Genomic DNA, 16,719 nt, shown 5'->3' with positions numbered 1-16,719 from the left:
ATACTACTACTACTACTACTAATAATAATAATAATAATAATAATAATAATAATAATAATAATAATAATAATCTTTATTTATAGAGTGCATTTCATACACAATGGTTCAAAGCTCTTTACAGACAGTTAAAAACAGAGCAGTATATTTTAAAAATACAATAAAAAATAGAATAAAATACAAATACAAATAAGCTTAAAAAGTGGGAATTAAAAGGCTAAGTTATACAGATTTGTCTTGAGCCTGGATTTGAACATTTCCAGGGAGGGATCTCTTCTAACTGACTCAGCAGGGAGTTCCAGAGTCGAGGGGCTTGAACACACAAGGCTGCTGCTCCCTTCCTCTTTAGCCTCGCCCTTGGAACACAGAGAAGGGCACAACTAGCAGACCTCAATACCTGTCGAGGCTCATAGGGAGTCAACATCTCTGTCAAATAATCTGGAGCCATCCCATTTAGAGCTTTATATGTTACATTAAAATCTTAAAATCAATCCTGCATACTAAGCCACGCCCCTTCCATGTCATTTTTCAATAAACCCTCCCCATTCTCCTCTCTAGACAGGAAGTCCTGGTCGAGGGAGGGCCCTGACCAGGAAGGGGCGGGCCTTGAGCACGATGCCGGCCTGTCCAGTGAGGTCTGGGGGGCCCTGGCCGTGCGGGGGAAGGAATTTGAAGTCGCGCAGCAGGTGTGCGGTGAAGAGGAAGAGCTCCATCCTGGCTACAGCCTCGCCCAGGCAGAGCCTCGCTCCCACGCCAAAGGGGAGCAGACACTGCAGGGGCACCCGCGGGGCAAGACTGCTCACAAAGCGCTCTGAGAGGAGAAGAGAGAGGGCTGAACAAAACTGGCTGTTTGGTTCTAGTTCTGTAAAATTAATAGCCGTTTTACCTCCTTATAAAAATAGGCGTTAATTAAAAACTGGAGGAAGCGTTTTGAAAGTACAGCGCACTGACTGGAACAGATCCTGACTGCATGTCTTACCAGGTCTGAAGCTGTGTGGATCAGTCCATTCCCTGGGGTGGTGGTGTGCTGCGTACAGGTTTGGGATCACGACTGTGTCTTTAGGGATGAAGTACCCGGCGATGCTGCAGAAAACAAGAGGAGCAGCCAGGGCCAGCTTCACAACAGCAGGGTGCAATGGGTTTGTTTTGTTTGCTTCATCAGCACTTGACAAAAAACGTGTGTCTGCGTCACAAGGATGGCTTGTGGTGACGTCAGGCCAGGGAGAGACAGTCAACAATACTGCGAGTGAAGCGCTGATGCACGTTTTAATACGAAAATAAAAGGTTTAAACAAACAAAACGGTGCACAGAAAACATAACGGCATGATGACCAAAACAAATACTCAGAGACACACAAACAAACAAGTATCGTGCTGTTTAAACCCAGCACGAGTAGCAACTGTTATGTTTCTTTATTTCTTAAGTTCTTAAAATCTCGCTCTCTCGTTCCACTGAACACCCAACCCAGAGCGAGAAATCCGTGACACTTTTATGCAGCTGGGCCGGGACTCGCTTGCTAATCAATCATTCAATTAGTCCAGGCACAGTCTGCATGTGAACTATTTGTGACTTCCCCGTGCCCACACACCAACATACATTTTAACTCACCCGTGCCAACCCAAACTATACGAAATAACCCAAAATACACCCAGGGGCGGGCAGCACCCCGTCACAGTCCACCTGACAGCTTCTTATAGTTTTAACCTTACAATTCCGATTGACGCTATGGATAAAATGATCTCTGTCACATACTAGTCGCCTGGTGGCGCTGTGTGGTACTGCAAGCTAAGGGCCATATTCAGAAACAACACTGAGTGGTCATGTTCACTGCCAAGTTAATGCTTTTTTACAATGAGAAAGCGCACGCATTTCTCTCTCAAATGTTGTTTGTAAATATTGCTGTGTGCTTCACCTGCTGTCCCTAGTGGCCCTGTGCGGTACTGCAAGGGGCGCCACTGGTCTGAGTCTCAGCACCTCGTTGATGGTGGCGGTGAGGAAGGGCAGCCGGTCTCGGTCGCTGTACAGAGGGTAGCGCTGGGAGCCCAGCACATCACACAGCTCAGAGTACACCTGCTCCTGCACCTGGGAAACAGCACAGCACAGCGTAGAGACATTGCAAACAGCACAGCACAGCACAGCGTAGAGACATTGCAAACAGCACAGTGCAGATACATTGCAAACAGCACAGCACAGTGTAGAGACATTGCAAACAGCACAGCACAGCGTAGAGACATTGCAAACAGCACAGCATAGAGACATTGCAAACAGCACAGCACAGTGTAGAGACATTGCAAACAGCACAGCACAGTGTAGAGACATTGCAAACAGCACAGCACAGTATAGAGACATTGCAAACAGCACAGCACAGTATAGAGACATTGCAAACAGCACAGTGTTGAGACATTGCAAACAGCACAGTGCAGAGACATTGCAAACAGCACAGCACAGTGTTGAGACATTGCAAACAGCACAGCACAGTATAGAGACATTGCAAACAGCACAGCACAGTATAGAGACATTGCAAACAGCACAGCACAGTATAGAGACATTGCAAACAGCACAGCACAGTGTAGAGACATTGCAAACAGCACAGCACAGTATAGAGACATTGCAAACAGCACAGCACAGTGTAGAGACATTGCAAACAGCACAGCACAGTGTAGAGACATTGCAAACAGCACAGCACAGTATAGAGACATTGCAAACAGCACAGCACAGTGCAGAGACATTGCAAACAGCACAGTGCAGAGACATTGCAAACAGCACAGTGCAGAGACATTGCAAACAGCACAGCACAGTGTTGAGACATTGCAAACAGCACAGTGCAGAGACATTGCAAACAGCACAGCACAGTGTAGAGACATTGCAAACAGCACAGCACAGTGTAGAGACATTGCAAACAGCACAGCACAGTATAGAGACATTGCAAACAGCACAGCACAGTATAGAGACATTGCAAACAGCACAGCACAGTATAGAGACATTGCAAACAGCACAGCACAGTATAGAGACATTGCAAACAGCACAGCACAGCGTAGAGACATTGCAAACAGCACAGTGCAGAGACATTGCAAACAGCACAGCACAGTGTAGAGACATTGCAAACAGCACAGCACAGTGTAGAGACATTGCAAACAGCACAGTGTTGAGACATTGCAAACAGCACAGCACAGTGCAGAGACATTGCAAACAGCACAGTGCAGAGACATTGCAAACAGCACAGCGCAGAGACATTGCAAACAGCACAGCACAGTGTTGAGACATTGCAAACAGCACAGCACAGTATAGAGACATTGCAAACAGCACAGCACAGTGTAGAGACATTGCAAACAGCACAGCACAGTGTAGAGACATTGCAAACAGCACAGCACAGTGTAGAGACATTGCAAACAGCACAGCACAGTGTAGAGACATTGCAAACAGCACAGCACAGTGTTGAGACATTGCAAACAGCACAGTGCAGAGACATTGCAAACAGCACAGTATAGAGACATTGCAAACAGCACAGCACAGTATAGAGACATTGCAAACAGCACAGCACAGTATAGAGACATTGCAAACAGCACAGCACAGTGTAGAGACATTGCAAACAGCACAGCACAGTATAGAGACATTGCAAACAGCACAGCACAGTGTAGAGACATTGCAAACAGCACAGCACAGTGTAGAGACATTGCAAACAGCACAGCACAGTATGAGACATTGCAAACAGCACAGCACAGTATAGAGACATTGCAAACAGCACAGCACAGTGTTGAGACATTGCAAACAGCACAGTGTTGAGACATTGCAAACAGCACAGTGCAGAGACATTGCAAACAGCACAGTATAGAGACATTGCAAACAGCACAGCACAGTATAGAGACATTGCAAACAGCACAGCACAGTATAGAGACATTGCAAACAGCACAGCACAGTGTAGAGACATTGCAAACAGCACAGCACAGTATAGAGACATTGCAAACAGCACAGCACAGTGTAGAGACATTGCAAACAGCACAGCACAGTGTAGAGACATTGCAAACAGCACAGCACAGTATGAGACATTGCAAACAGCACAGCACAGTATAGAGACATTGCAAACAGCACAGCACAGTGTTGAGACATTGCAAACAGCACAGTGCAGAGACATTGCAAACAGCACAGTGCAGAGACATTGCAAACAGCACAGCACAGTATAGAGACATTGCAAACAGCACAGCACAGTATAGAGACATTGCAAACAGCACAGCACAGTGTAGAGACATTGCAAACAGCACAGCACAGTATAGAGACATTGCAAACAGCACAGCACAGCGTAGAGACATTGCAAACAGCACAGTGTTGAGACATTGCAAACAGCACAGTGCAGAGACATTGCAAACAGCACAGCACAGTATAGAGACATTGCAAACAGCACAGCACAGTGTAGAGACATTGCAAACAGCACAGCACAGTATAGAGACATTGCAAACAGCACAGCACAGCGTAGAGACATTGCAAACAGCACAGTGTTGAGACATTGCAAACAGCACAGCACAGTGTAGAGACATTGCAAACAGCACAGCACAGTATAGAGACATTGCAAACAGCACAGTGCAGAGACATTGCAAACAGCACAGCACAGTGTAGAGACATTGCAAACAGCACAGCACAGTGTAGAGACATTGCAAACAGCACAGCACAGTATAGAGACATTGCAAACAGCACAGCACAGTATAGAGACATTGCAAACAGCACAGCACAGTATAGAGACATTGCAAACAGCACAGCACAGCGTAGAGACATTGCAAACAGCACAGTGCAGAGACATTGCAAACAGCACAGCACAGTGTAGAGACATTGCAAACAGCACAGCACAGTGTAGAGACATTGCAAACAGCACAGTGTTGAGACATTGCAAACAGCACAGCACAGTGCAGAGACATTGCAAACAGCACAGTGCAGAGACATTGCAAACAGCACAGCGCAGAGACATTGCAAACAGCACAGCACAGTGTTGAGACATTGCAAACAGCACAGCACAGTATAGAGACATTGCAAACAGCACAGCACAGTGTAGAGACATTGCAAACAGCACAGCACAGTGTAGAGACATTGCAAACAGCACAGCACAGTGTAGAGACATTGCAAACAGCACAGCACAGTGTTGAGACATTGCAAACAGCACAGTGCAGAGACATTGCAAACAGCACAGTATAGAGACATTGCAAATAGCACAGCACAGTATAGAGACATTGCAAACAGCACAGCACAGTATAGAGACATTGCAAACAGCACAGCACAGTGTAGAGACATTGCAAACAGCACAGCACAGTATAGAGACATTGCAAACAGCACAGCACAGTGTAGAGACATTGCAAACAGCACAGCACAGTGTAGAGACATTGCAAACAGCACAGCACAGTATGAGACATTGCAAACAGCACAGCACAGTATAGACATTGCAAACAGCACAGCACAGTGTTGAGACATTGCAAACAGCACAGTGCAGAGACATTGCAAACAGCACAGTGCAGAGACATTGCAAACAGCACAGCACAGTGTTGAGACATTGCAAACAGCACAGTGCAGAGACATTGCAAACAGCACAGCACAGTATAGAGACATTGCAAACAGCACAGCACAGTATAGAGACATTGCAAACAGCACAGCACAGTGTAGAGACATTGCAAACAGCACAGCACAGTATAGAGACATTGCAAACAGCACAGCACAGTATAGAGACATTGCAAACAGCACAGCACAGTATAGAGACATTGCAAACAGCACAGCACAGTATAGAGACATTGCAAACAGCACAGCACAGCGTAGAGACATTGCAAACAGCACAGTGCAGAGACATTGCAAACAGCACAGCACAGTGTAGAGACATTGCAAACAGCACAGCACAGTGTAGAGACATTGCAAACAGCACAGTATAGAGACATTGCAAACAGCACAGCACAGTGTTGAGACATTGTAAACAGCACAGTGTAGAGACATTGCAAACAGCACAGTGCAGAGACATTGCAAACAGCACAGCACAGTGTAGAGACATTGCAAACAGCACAGCACAGTATAGAGACATTGCAAACAGCACAGCACAGTGTAGAGAGGGAGGAGGGAGGGAGGGATGGAGGGTGTGTGAGAGGGAGGAGGTTAGAGGGAGGGAGGGTGTATGAGAGGGTGCGAGGGAGGGAGGAGGGAGGTAGGGTCTGTGAGAGGGTTGGAGACGGGAGGGTGCGAGAGGGAGTAGGGAGAAGGAGGAGGGAGGTTGTGTGAGTAGGAGTATGGAGGAGGGAGGAAGTATGTGGGAGGGTGGGTGTGTGGGAAGGTGGGTGAGAGGGAGGGAGGGTGTGTGAGGGAGGGAGTGAGGGAGGGTGTGTGAAGGAGGAGGGAGGAGAGAGGGTGTTTGAGAGGGTAGGTGTGCGAGAAGGAGGGAGGAGGGAGGGTGTATGAGAAGGTGGGTGTGTGGGAGGGAAGAGGGTGAGAGGGTGTCTGAGAGGGAGGAGGGAGGGTGTGTGTGTGGGAGGGAGGAGGGTGGGTTGGTGTGTGAGAGGGAGGTTGTGTGAGAAGGAGGAGGGAGGAGGGAGGGTGTGTGTGAGGGAGGTTGTGTGAGAAGGAGGAGGGAGGAGGGAGGGTGGGGGTGTGAGAGGGCGGAGGGTGGGATGGTGTGTGAGAGGGAGGTTGTGTGAGAAGGAGGAGGGAGGAGGGAGGGTGGGTGTGTGGGAGGGAGGAGGGTGGGATGGTGTGTGAGAGGGAGGTTGTGCGAGAAGGAGGAGGGAGGAGAGAGGGTGGGTGTGTGGGAGGGAGGAGGGTGGGATGGTGTGTGAAAGGGAGGTTGTGAGAGAGGAGGGAGGGTGGGTGTGTGAGAGGGAGGAGGGTGAGATGGTGTGTGAGAGGGAGGAGGGAGGAGGGAGGGTGGGTGTGTGAGAGGGAGGAGGGAGGGTGGGTGTGTGAGAGGGAGGAGGGAGGGTGGGTGTGTGTGTGTGTGGGAGGGAGGAGGGAGGGTGTGTGAGAAGGAGGAGGGAGGAGGGAGGGTGGGTGTGTGAGAGGGAGGAGGGAGGGTGTGTGTGTGTGTGTGTGTGGGAGGGAGGAGGGAGGGTGTGTGAGAAGGAGGAGGGAGGAGGGAGGAGGGACGGTGGGTGTGTGAGAGGGAGGAGGGAGGGTGTGTGTGTGGGAGGGAGGAGGGAGGGTGTGTGAGAAGGAGGAGGGAGGAGGGAGGAGGGAGGGTGAGTGTGTGAGAGGGAGGAGGGAGGGTGTGTGTGTGTGGGAGGGAGGAGGGAGGGTGTGTGAGAAGGAGGAGGGAGGAGGGAGGAGGGAGGAGGGAGGGTGGGTGTGTGAGAGGGAGGAGGGTGGGATGGTGTGTGAGAGGGAGGAGGGAGGGAGGGTGGGATGGGTGTTTGGCTCACCTCTGGCCGGTGCAGCAGGAAGGCTATAGCCCAGCACAGCCAGGCTGCGGTGGTCTCAGTGCCTCCGATGAACAGGTCCACGATGCTCATGTGGATGTGCTGCTCTGTGACTCGCTCCTGGCTCTCCATCACCTCCGCAGGCTGGGACAGGGACTGCAGCAGGGCATCGGTGATGTCAGCTGCATCGTCATACCCAGCCCTGTCCTAAATCACAATACAGTGAGATAGAATACTATAAACACAACACAATACGATACAATGAGATAAAACACAGTACAACAACACATACAATACAACACAGCAGTGTGTGTGTGTAGCAGAGCAGCTGTATGTGTGTGTGTGTGTGTGTGTATGTGTGTGTGTGTGCATGCGTGCGTGCGTGCGTGCGTGCATGCGTGTGTGTGTGTGTCTCTCACCTTGTGCTGCTGGGTGTGATTGCTCACCTTGTGCTGCTGGGTGTGATTGCTCACCTTGTGCTGCTGGGTGTGATTGCTCACCTTGTGCTGCTGGGTGTGATTGCTCACCTTGTGCTGCTGGGTGTGATTGCTCACCTTGTGCTGCTGGGTGTGATTGCTCACCTTGTGCTGCTGGGTGTGATTGCTCACCTTGTGCTGCTGGGTGTGATTGCTCACCTTGTGCTGCTGGGTGTGTCTCTCACCTTGTGCTGCTGGGTGTGATTGCTCACCTTGTGCTGCTGGATGTGATTGCTCACCTTGTGCTGCTGGATGTGATTGCTCACAATCTCGTCTCTGCGGCTCACAGCATGCAGCAGCCTGGAAAATGCAGGGTTCGGAAGCTTCTGATTAAACAACCAGGGGAAGAGGAAATGAATAACAACAAGAGCAAATGAATGAGAACGATACTGCTATTACTACGACGACTACGACTACTACTAATAATAATAATAATTTATTTCATATGATATTTAATTAATTTTAAATCAATTGATGACTTCCAGACAAAACAGTAGTCCTGCAGTGGGTGTGTGTGTAGCAGCGGAGTGACTCTTCCTCTCAGTGTGTGTAGCAGTGGAGTGACTCTTCCTCTCAGTGTGTGTAGAGGTGGAGTGACTCTTCCTCTCAGTGAGTGTGTGTGTGTAGCAGTGGAGTGATCCTTCCTCTCAGTGTGTGTAGCAGTGGAGTGACTCTTCCTCTCAGTGTGTGTAGAGGTGGAGTGATTCTTCCTCTCAGTGAGTGTGTGTGTAGAGGTGGAGTGACTCTTCCTCTCAGTGTGTGTAGAGGTGGAGTGATTCTTCCTCTCAGTGAGTGTGTGTGTAGAGGTGGAGTGACTCTTCCTCTCAGTGTGTGTAGCAGTGGAGTGACTCTTCCTCTCAGTGTGTGTAGAGGTGGAGTGATTCTTCCTCTCAGTGAGTGTGTGTGTAGAGGTGGAGTGACTCTTCCTCTCAGTGTGTGTAGAGGTGGAGTGATTCTTCCTCTCAGTGAGTGTGTGTGTAGAGGTGGAGTGACTCTTCCTCTCAGTGTGTGTAGAGGTGGAGTGATTCTTCCTCTCAGTGAGTGTGTGTGTAGAGGTGGAGTGACCCTTCCTCTCAGTGTGTGTAGCAGTGGAGTGATTCTTCCTCTCAGTGAGTGTGTGTGTAGAGGTGGAGTGACTCTTCCTCTCAGTGTGTGTAGAGGTGGAGTGATTCTTCCTCTCAGTGAGTGTGTGTGTAGAGGTGGAGTGACCCTTCCTCTCAGTGTGTGTAGCAGTGGAGTGATTCTTCCTCTCAGTGAGTGTGTGTGTAGAGGTGGAGTGACCCTTCCTCTCAGTGTGTGTAGAGGTGGAGTGATTCTTCCTCTCAGTGAGTGTGTGTGTAGAGGTGGAGTGACCCTTCCTCTCAGTGTGTGTAGAGGTGGAGTGATTCTTCCTCTCAGTGAGTGTGTGTGTAGAGGTGGAGTGACTCTTCCTCTCAGTGTGTGTAGCAGTGGAGTGACTCTTCCTCTCAGTGTGTGTAGCAGCGGAGTGACTCTTCCTCTCAGTGTGTGTAGCAGTGGAGTGATTCTTCCTCTCAGTGAGTGTGTGTGTAGAGGTGGAGTGACCCTTCCTCTCAGTGTGTGTAGCAGTGGAGTGATTCTTCCTCTCAGTGAGTGTGTGTGTAGAGGTGGAGTGACTCTTCCTCTCAGTGTGTGTAGAGGTGGACTGACTCTTCCTCTCAGTGAGTGTGTGTGTAGCAGTGGAGTGGCTCTTACTCTGAGCAGAGGGAAGGAGTCGAGTGCGTTGATCAGAGGAGACCCCCACAGCGCCACAATCTCATTGAGACACGCGTGGATACCAACAAACTCACTGTCCTCCTTCTCAAACTGACAGGGAGCGACAGAGATACAGTCAGAATCAGAGACACAGTCAGATTCAGAGACACAATCAGAATCAGAGACACAATCATACACACAGACGTTATTCAACAGTCAGTCAGCATGGCCCCCCCTCTCCCCTCTCCCCTCTCCCCTCTCCCCTCTCCCCTCTCCTCTCCAACTCTCACCCGGGTTCCGAAGGTGAGGGTACAGATGATGTTGCAGGAGCACATGGAGAAATCACAGGACAGGTCCACTGCACGGCCGGCATAGCGGGACAACTCCTGGAGACAGGGGGGACAAGAGGGAGGGAGGGGAGACAAGAAGGATTGAAAGGGGAAGAGGAGACAGGGAGAGGGACAGGAGTGAGGAAGGGGTGGGGGAGTTTATTTTAGTATTATTGATATTATATTATAATGATAAATATGGGCCACAGACTGAAAAACTTTGCTGATCACTGGTTAAGATAAACTGACTACACAGAGTTTCATTCTCTATCACTCTCGCTCTGCCTCTACTCTCTCCCTCACTATCTTCACTCTCCCTCTCTCCCCCTCACTCTCTCCCTCTTCACTCTCCCTCTTTCACACTGCTCTCTCCCTCACACTCTCACTCTTCACTCCCCCTCTCTCTCACTGTGTCCCTCTTCACACACTCTCACGCTTCACTCTCTCCCTCTCTCTCCCTCTTCACTCTCACTCTTTCACACTCTGCTCTCTCCCTCACACTCTCTCACTCTTCACACCCCCCTCCCCCTCTTCACTCTCCCTCTCACACTCTGCTCGCTCTCTCCCTCACACTCTCTCACACTCTGCTCGCTCTCTCCCTCACACTCTCTCACTCTTCACTCCCCCTCTCTCTCCCTCTTCACTCCCGCTCTTCACTCTCCCTCTTTCACACTCTGCTCGCTCTCTCCCTCACACTCTCTCACTCTTCACTCCCCCTCTCTCCCCCTCTTCACTCTCCCTCTTTCACACTCTGCTCGCTCTCTCCCTCACACTCTCTCACTCTTCACTCACACTCTCTCCCCCTCTTCACTCTCCCTCTTTCACACTCTGCTCGCTCTCTCCCTCACACTCTCTCACTCTTCACTCCCCCTCTCTCCCCCTCTTCACTCTCCCTCTTTCACACTCTGCTCGCTCTCTCCCACACACTCTCTCACTCTTCACTCCCCCTCTCCCTCTTCACTCTCCCTCTTTCACACTCTGCTCACTCTCTCCCTCTTCACTCCCCGTCTTCACTCTCCCTCTTTCACACTCTGCTCTCTCCCTCACTCTGACCTGACTCAGTTGTCTGGCTTCTCTGGTCACCACACTCTCCAGGTTTGTGGCTCGGCAGCGCTGCAGTGCACCGTGGACCAGCCTTCTCTGAGCTCGCCACAAGGGGGAGTAATCACCCAGGGACAGGTCCTTCCCTCCGAACGAGATGCACTCCGCTGAAACACAGCAATGCACAAGACCCTACACTGAGACACACAGCAATGCACAGACCCTACAGTGAGACACACAGCAATGCACAAGACCCTACACTGAAACACACAGCAATGCACAAGACCCTACACTGAGACACACAGCAATGCACAAGACCATAGACTGAAACACACAGCAATGCACAAGACCCTACACTGAGACACACAGCAATGCACAAGACCCTACACTGAGACACACAGCAATGCACAAGACCCTACACTGAGACACACAGCAATGCAGACCCTACACTGAGACACACAGCAATGCACAAGAACGTACACTGAGACACACAGCAATGCACAGACCCTACACTGAGACACACAGCAATGCACAAGACCCTACACTGAGACACACAGCAATGCACAAGACCCTACACTGAGACACACAGCAATGCAGACCCTACACTGAGACACACAGCAATGCACAAGACCCTACACTGAGACACACAGCAATGCACAAGAACCTACACTGAGACACACAGCAATGCACAAGACCCTACACTGAGACACACAGCAATGCACAGACCCTACACTGAGACACACAGCAATGCACAAGACCCTACACTGAGACACACAGCAATGCAGACCCTACACTGAGACATACAGCAATGCACAAGACCCTACACTGAGACACACAGCAATGCACAAGACCCTACACTGAGACACACAGCAATGCAGACCCTACACTGAGACACACAGCAATGCACAAGACCCTACACTGAGACAAACAGCAATGCACAAGACCGTAGACTGAGACACACAGCAATGCACAAGACCCTACACTGAGACACACAGCAATGCACAAGACCCTACACTGAGACACACAGCAATGCAGACCCTACACTGAGACATACAGCAATGCACAAGACCCTACACTGAGACACACAGCAATGCAGACCCTACACTGAGACACACAGCAATGCACAAGACCCTACACTGAGACACACAGCAATGCACAGACCCTACACTGAGACACACAGCAATGCACAGACCCTACACTGAGACACACAGCAATGCACAAGACCCTACACTGATGCATTACCAGAGTTAACCCTAGTTTTCCCTGTTTATTAATATGCTTTACCATACCTCGCTGGTCTTTACAATGCTTGCCTATGCTTTACCTCATTGTGCTTCATTGCACTTTGCTGTGCTTTTATTAAGGGACATTTTCATAAGGGACAGTGTATGGAACACTGTCTGTCTGTAGTGACCAGCGGCTCATCGAACATGAACACACACCTCTGCTGATTTCCAGGCGGTGTGGATCATTTACTGGACTTGACCACAAGAAACAATCGTCTTTGCTGAAGGTACAGTCACAATGCAGCACAACGAATACGTTATGGGTGCATTCTGACACTTCGGATTGAATTTGTGTTGGTGATTGTCTGGATCACGAGCGCTATATTAATACTGCAGCGTCAAACTGAGCAGGACTGTGGGACTCTGTCTGTCTGTCTGAAACTAAACTCTGGCCGAGTGTAGTAAACCAGCTCATGGAGCACCAAAACCTCTTTAATTAAATGCGCAGTCCAGTGATGCCTCGATAATTCACTGTTTTAGTAATTAAAAAAAAAAAATCGTGAAAAAAGGAGTTCGTTCAAATCCCTTGTTGAGTAAAGCAGTCTTTATTTTCAGCATGTTTCAGCTTTAGTACCCTTTACAATGTTCACTCTACTAAATGGTACCACAGTTGCAATAAAAGTCAGAATAATCTGATTAACAAATACATCTCCCCGTTTATTTACTATATCATTTATGTGAACCGTTTGGGACTGAAGAACTGCTGGTTTAGGACAGAATAGCAAACTGTAATTCTTCAAACTTTAAAATTTCAAGTGTTTGGATGCACAGAATCAAAAGACAGTATTGGGGAATCTCTTCAGAAACAGTCGTATTCGCTTTCAAAACTGTCTGCAGTGTAAGTGTTTATCACGTTACCATTTACTTCCCATCTCAGCTTAATTACATGTGCAACTTAAAATGTTTACAATAGCAAAACAATAACCTTGTGACAACCCTAATAATTATTAACATGATAAACGTGTTATTAAAGCCAACACACACATGTCCCAAAGGGACTCGGTATAGCATTCTGTGTTTTCTTCCTTCGTTTTTCTTTTGCAAGTATGAAATGTATCAATTTTTGAAAAAAAAAATCAATTCAAGATCATTATTTTCTTGTACTTTTATTTTCGACCTTGGCACCCGCATGACCCTGAGACGTATCCCCGGTTGAAACCCCTGCAGTAAAGTATAGCACGTGTACAATCCACGGACAACAGTTTCAGTGTGAGTTCTCGTGTGAATCCCCTCTCCTCCCTACCTGTATAAGAGTGCGGGCGTCCAGCGAAGTCGGACCATTTCTTGAGCAGAGCTTCACGGATCAGTTCAGTGCTGTTCAACACCACGATATCTGCACAGAAATACACACGCTGCAGTACCGGCCGCGTACCACTAGAGGGAGCGTCAGGATTTCACAGATCAATGTCATCACGCACACACTCCACACGCACACAACAATTTAACAACGTTTAGGACGAGAAGAGGCCGTTCGGCGCATCAGAGCTCGTCCGGTTCTCAGTAGCTGATTCATCTAAAAACTTTGTCAAGTCGGGTCTTGAAGATCCCAGTGATTCTGTCTCAACAACATGACCAGGCAGTCCATTCCATACCCTGTGTGAAGAAGTGTCTCCTTCGCTCTGTCCTAAATCTATCTACCAGACCCCGATCAGCACTAAGTTTGTACTGCTAATGTTACCTCCGGTCAGGCAGTCCAAGATTAGTGCTAATCAGGGTCTGTGAAAGCAAATGAAAATGTCTAACTGTGTTATAGTTTATTTTGTTAGTTTAATGAGAGACAGCAGTGTATCATAAACTGTAGTAATACAATTCGATGTTCATTTATAAGTAAACGTATGCAATAATAAATAATAATAATAATAATAATAATAATAATAATAATAATAATAATAATAATAATAATAATGTACCAGTGTTTCCGCTGCGCAGCCGGTAGATGTCGCCGTACCGCCTCGCTAGTCTGTTGAGATGCTCCGGCAGGTCTCTTCGCCCCAGATCGAGCAGGTTGCCGAGACCCGGCAGAGCCCACGGTCCGGGCATGCGGGCTGCTGGAGAGGCGGCGCAGGGGATGCGCAGAGTCTTCCCGACACCCCGCCGAAGAACCAAGCTGAGAAAGAGCGCTGAGCCCAGGACGAGGAGAGCGAGGGACACCAGCATCGCTGCGGGACTGGGAGGGAGAGTGAGAGCGACTGTGTGTGTGTAATACCGGCTGGGACGGTTTGTATTAAAGTTTGCTTGCGCGCCTGTCTATCTCTCTGTCTGTCAGTCTATCTCTCTGTCTGTCAGTCTATCTCTCTGTCTGTCAGTATATCTCTCTGTCTGTCAGTCTATCTCTCTGACTGTCAGTCTATCTCTCTGTCTGTCAGTCTATCTCTCTGTCTGTCAGTCTATCTCTCCGTCTGTCAGTCTATCTCTCTGTCTGTCAGTCTATCTCTCTGTCTGTCAGTCTATCTCTCTGTCTGTCAGTCTATCTCTCTGACTGTCAGTCTATCTCTCTGTCTGTCAGTCTATCTCTCTGTCTGTCAGTCTATCTCTCTGACTGTCAGTCTATCTCTCTGTCTGTCAGTCTATCTCTCTGTCTGTCAGTCTATCTCTCTGTCTGTCAGTCTATCAGTCTGTTGCTGATTGTGCAAACGCGTCTGTCTGCGTGGCTGTCTAGCTCTGTCGCAGATTGTGTCTTGCTCTCAAATCAGAGTGCCTGTCTGTCCCTCAGCTACCCTGCCGGTATTATAACGTTCTGTTCTTGTACGCACCTTCCTAGAAACGTGTTTGCTGTGGGAGTCTTCTTTTCTCTATGTGTTAATAGGACGAGTCCGAGGAGCCTCCCACACAGGCGTGCGTCTTTTCAAGGGCTGGTGTTTGAGGGGCGTTCCTCGGCTGCTCGACCCTGAGAATGTTTCTGTTCCTGGAACGTTCGGTGACCATCCTAAATGGTTTACTTTAAATCACCAGACGTTCCCGGGAACACAGACCCGACACGATGTATTACATGATAAAACATGTTTCAGTGTTAGGAATTAAGCAACTACTTTGCTTTTACTATGGGGAAAAAGTAAATAATATTTTTTTTTACTGATTAGCAAAATTCCAGGACTAAAGAAAAATAACATATTTTATCAGGGTTCATAAAATTTCTTGAGATTAGGCACCCTGATGAGGACCCCCCTCTGTTTTTGATCCCTCAGTGAGAGAGGGTGCTTGTTTGTACCACTGCTTTCATTATGTTCAGTGTCTTTACTCAGGCATTTGAGAAACTGATTCATACCTGAACTCAGCGCTACACTGTGACTGTTCAGACCTGAACTCAGCGCTACACTGTGACTGTTCAGACCTGAACTCAGTGCTACACTGTGACTGTTCAGACCTGAACTCAGCACTACACTGTGACTGTTCAGACCTGAACTCAGCGCTACACTGTGACTGTTCAGACCTGAACTCAGCGCTACACTGTGACTGTTCAGACCTGAACTCAGCGCTACACTGTGACTGTTCAGACCTGAACTCAGCGCTACACTGTGACTGTTCAGACCTGAACTCAGCGCTACACTGTGACTGTTCAGACCTGAACTCAGCGCTACACTGTGACTGTTCAGATCTGAACTCAGCGCTACACTGTGACTGTTCAGACCTGAACTCAGCGCTACACTGTGACTGTTCAGATCTGAACTCAGCGCTACACTGTGACTGTTCAGACCTGAACTCAGCGCTACACTGTGACTGTTCAGACCTGAACTCAGCGCTACACTGTGACTGTTCAGACCTGAACTCAGCGCTACACTGTGACTGTTCAGACCTGAACTCAGCGCTACACTGTGACTGTTCAGACCTGAACTCAGCGCTACACTGTGACTGTTCAGACCTGAACTCAGCGCTACACTGTGACTGTTCAGACCTGAACTCAGCGCTACACTGTGACTGTTCAGACCTGAACTCAGCGCTACACTGTGACTGTTCAGACCTGAACTCAGCGCTACACTGTGACTGTTCAGACCTGAACTCAGCGCTACACTGTGACTGTTCAGACCTGAACTCAGCGCTACACTGTGACTGTTCAGCCCTGAACTCAGCGCTACACTGTGACTGTTCATACCTGAACTCAGCGCTACACTGTGACTGTTCAGACCTGAACTCAGCGCTACACTGTGACTGTTCCTACCTGAACTCAGCGCTACACTGTGACTGTTCAGACCTGAACTCAGCGCTACACTGTGACTGTTCCTACCTGAACTCAGCGCTACACTGTGACTGTTCAGACCTGAACTCAGCGATACACTGTGACTGTTCAGACCTGAACTCAGCGCTACACTGTGACTGTTCAGACCTGAACTCAGCGCTACACTGTGACTGTTCCTACCTGAACTCAGCGCTACACTGTGACTGTTCAGACCTGAACTCAGCGCTACACTGTGACTGTTCAGACCTGAACTCAGCGCTACACTGTGACTGTTCAGACCTGAACTCAGCGCTACACTGTGACTGTTCAGACCTGAACTCAGCGCTACACTGT

General features: G+C 48.9%; 1 protein-coding gene across 3 annotated transcripts; it reads right to left on the bottom strand.

The window, feature by feature from the left end:
- Positions 1–52: 52 nt before the first annotated feature.
- Positions 53–14,999, bottom strand: LOC131707121 (steroid 21-hydroxylase-like). 3 transcript variants are annotated; one of them, XM_059009314.1, is made up of 11 exons: positions 14,123–14,999; positions 13,456–13,545; positions 10,939–11,093; positions 9,847–9,942; positions 9,557–9,667; positions 8,110–8,169; positions 8,029–8,055; positions 7,371–7,574; positions 1,910–2,079; positions 977–1,080; positions 53–808 (listed from the first exon to the last, which is right to left on the bottom strand). In XM_059009314.1, the coding sequence occupies exons 1-11, from the start codon at positions 14,367–14,369 to the stop codon at positions 552–554; spliced, it is 1,521 nt and encodes a 506-aa protein (XP_058865297.1). In that variant the 5' UTR covers positions 14,370–14,999; the 3' UTR covers positions 53–551. The 3 variants fall into 3 exon arrangements, 2 of the variants coding, with proteins under 2 accessions (XP_058865297.1, XP_058865296.1); XM_059009313.1 differs by lacking the exon at positions 8,029–8,055 and having other exon boundaries at positions 8,083–8,169; XR_009310990.1 differs by lacking the exon at positions 8,029–8,055 and having other exon boundaries at positions 681–808; positions 1,972–2,079; positions 8,083–8,169.
- Between the last annotated feature and the right edge of the window lie 1,720 nt (positions 15,000–16,719).

This window comes from Acipenser ruthenus, chromosome 38, assembly GCF_902713425.1.
Source record: "Acipenser ruthenus chromosome 38, fAciRut3.2 maternal haplotype, whole genome shotgun sequence".
NCBI classification, from domain to species: domain Eukaryota; kingdom Metazoa; phylum Chordata; class Actinopteri; order Acipenseriformes; family Acipenseridae; genus Acipenser; species Acipenser ruthenus.
Note: the sequence above shows the minus strand (reverse complement) of the source record. Positions and strands in the feature narration are given on the sequence as shown.

What these genes read in the sequence shown, in the direction of transcription:
- LOC131707121 (XM_059009313.1), bottom strand. Translation starts at nt 14,369, where the DNA reads ATGCTGGTGTCCCTCGCTCTCCTCGTCCTGGGCTCAGCGCTCTTTCTC. An exon ending in ACTCCTTCCCTCTGCTCAGA is followed by an intron (nt 8,170 to 9,556) that starts GTAAGAGCCACT and finishes TTGTTTAATCAG; the next exon opens with AAGCTTCCGAACCCTGCATT. An exon ending in TCCACACAGCTTCAGACCTG is followed by an intron (nt 809 to 976) that starts GTAAGACATGCA and finishes TTCTCCTCTCAG; the next exon opens with AGCGCTTTGTGAGCAGTCTT.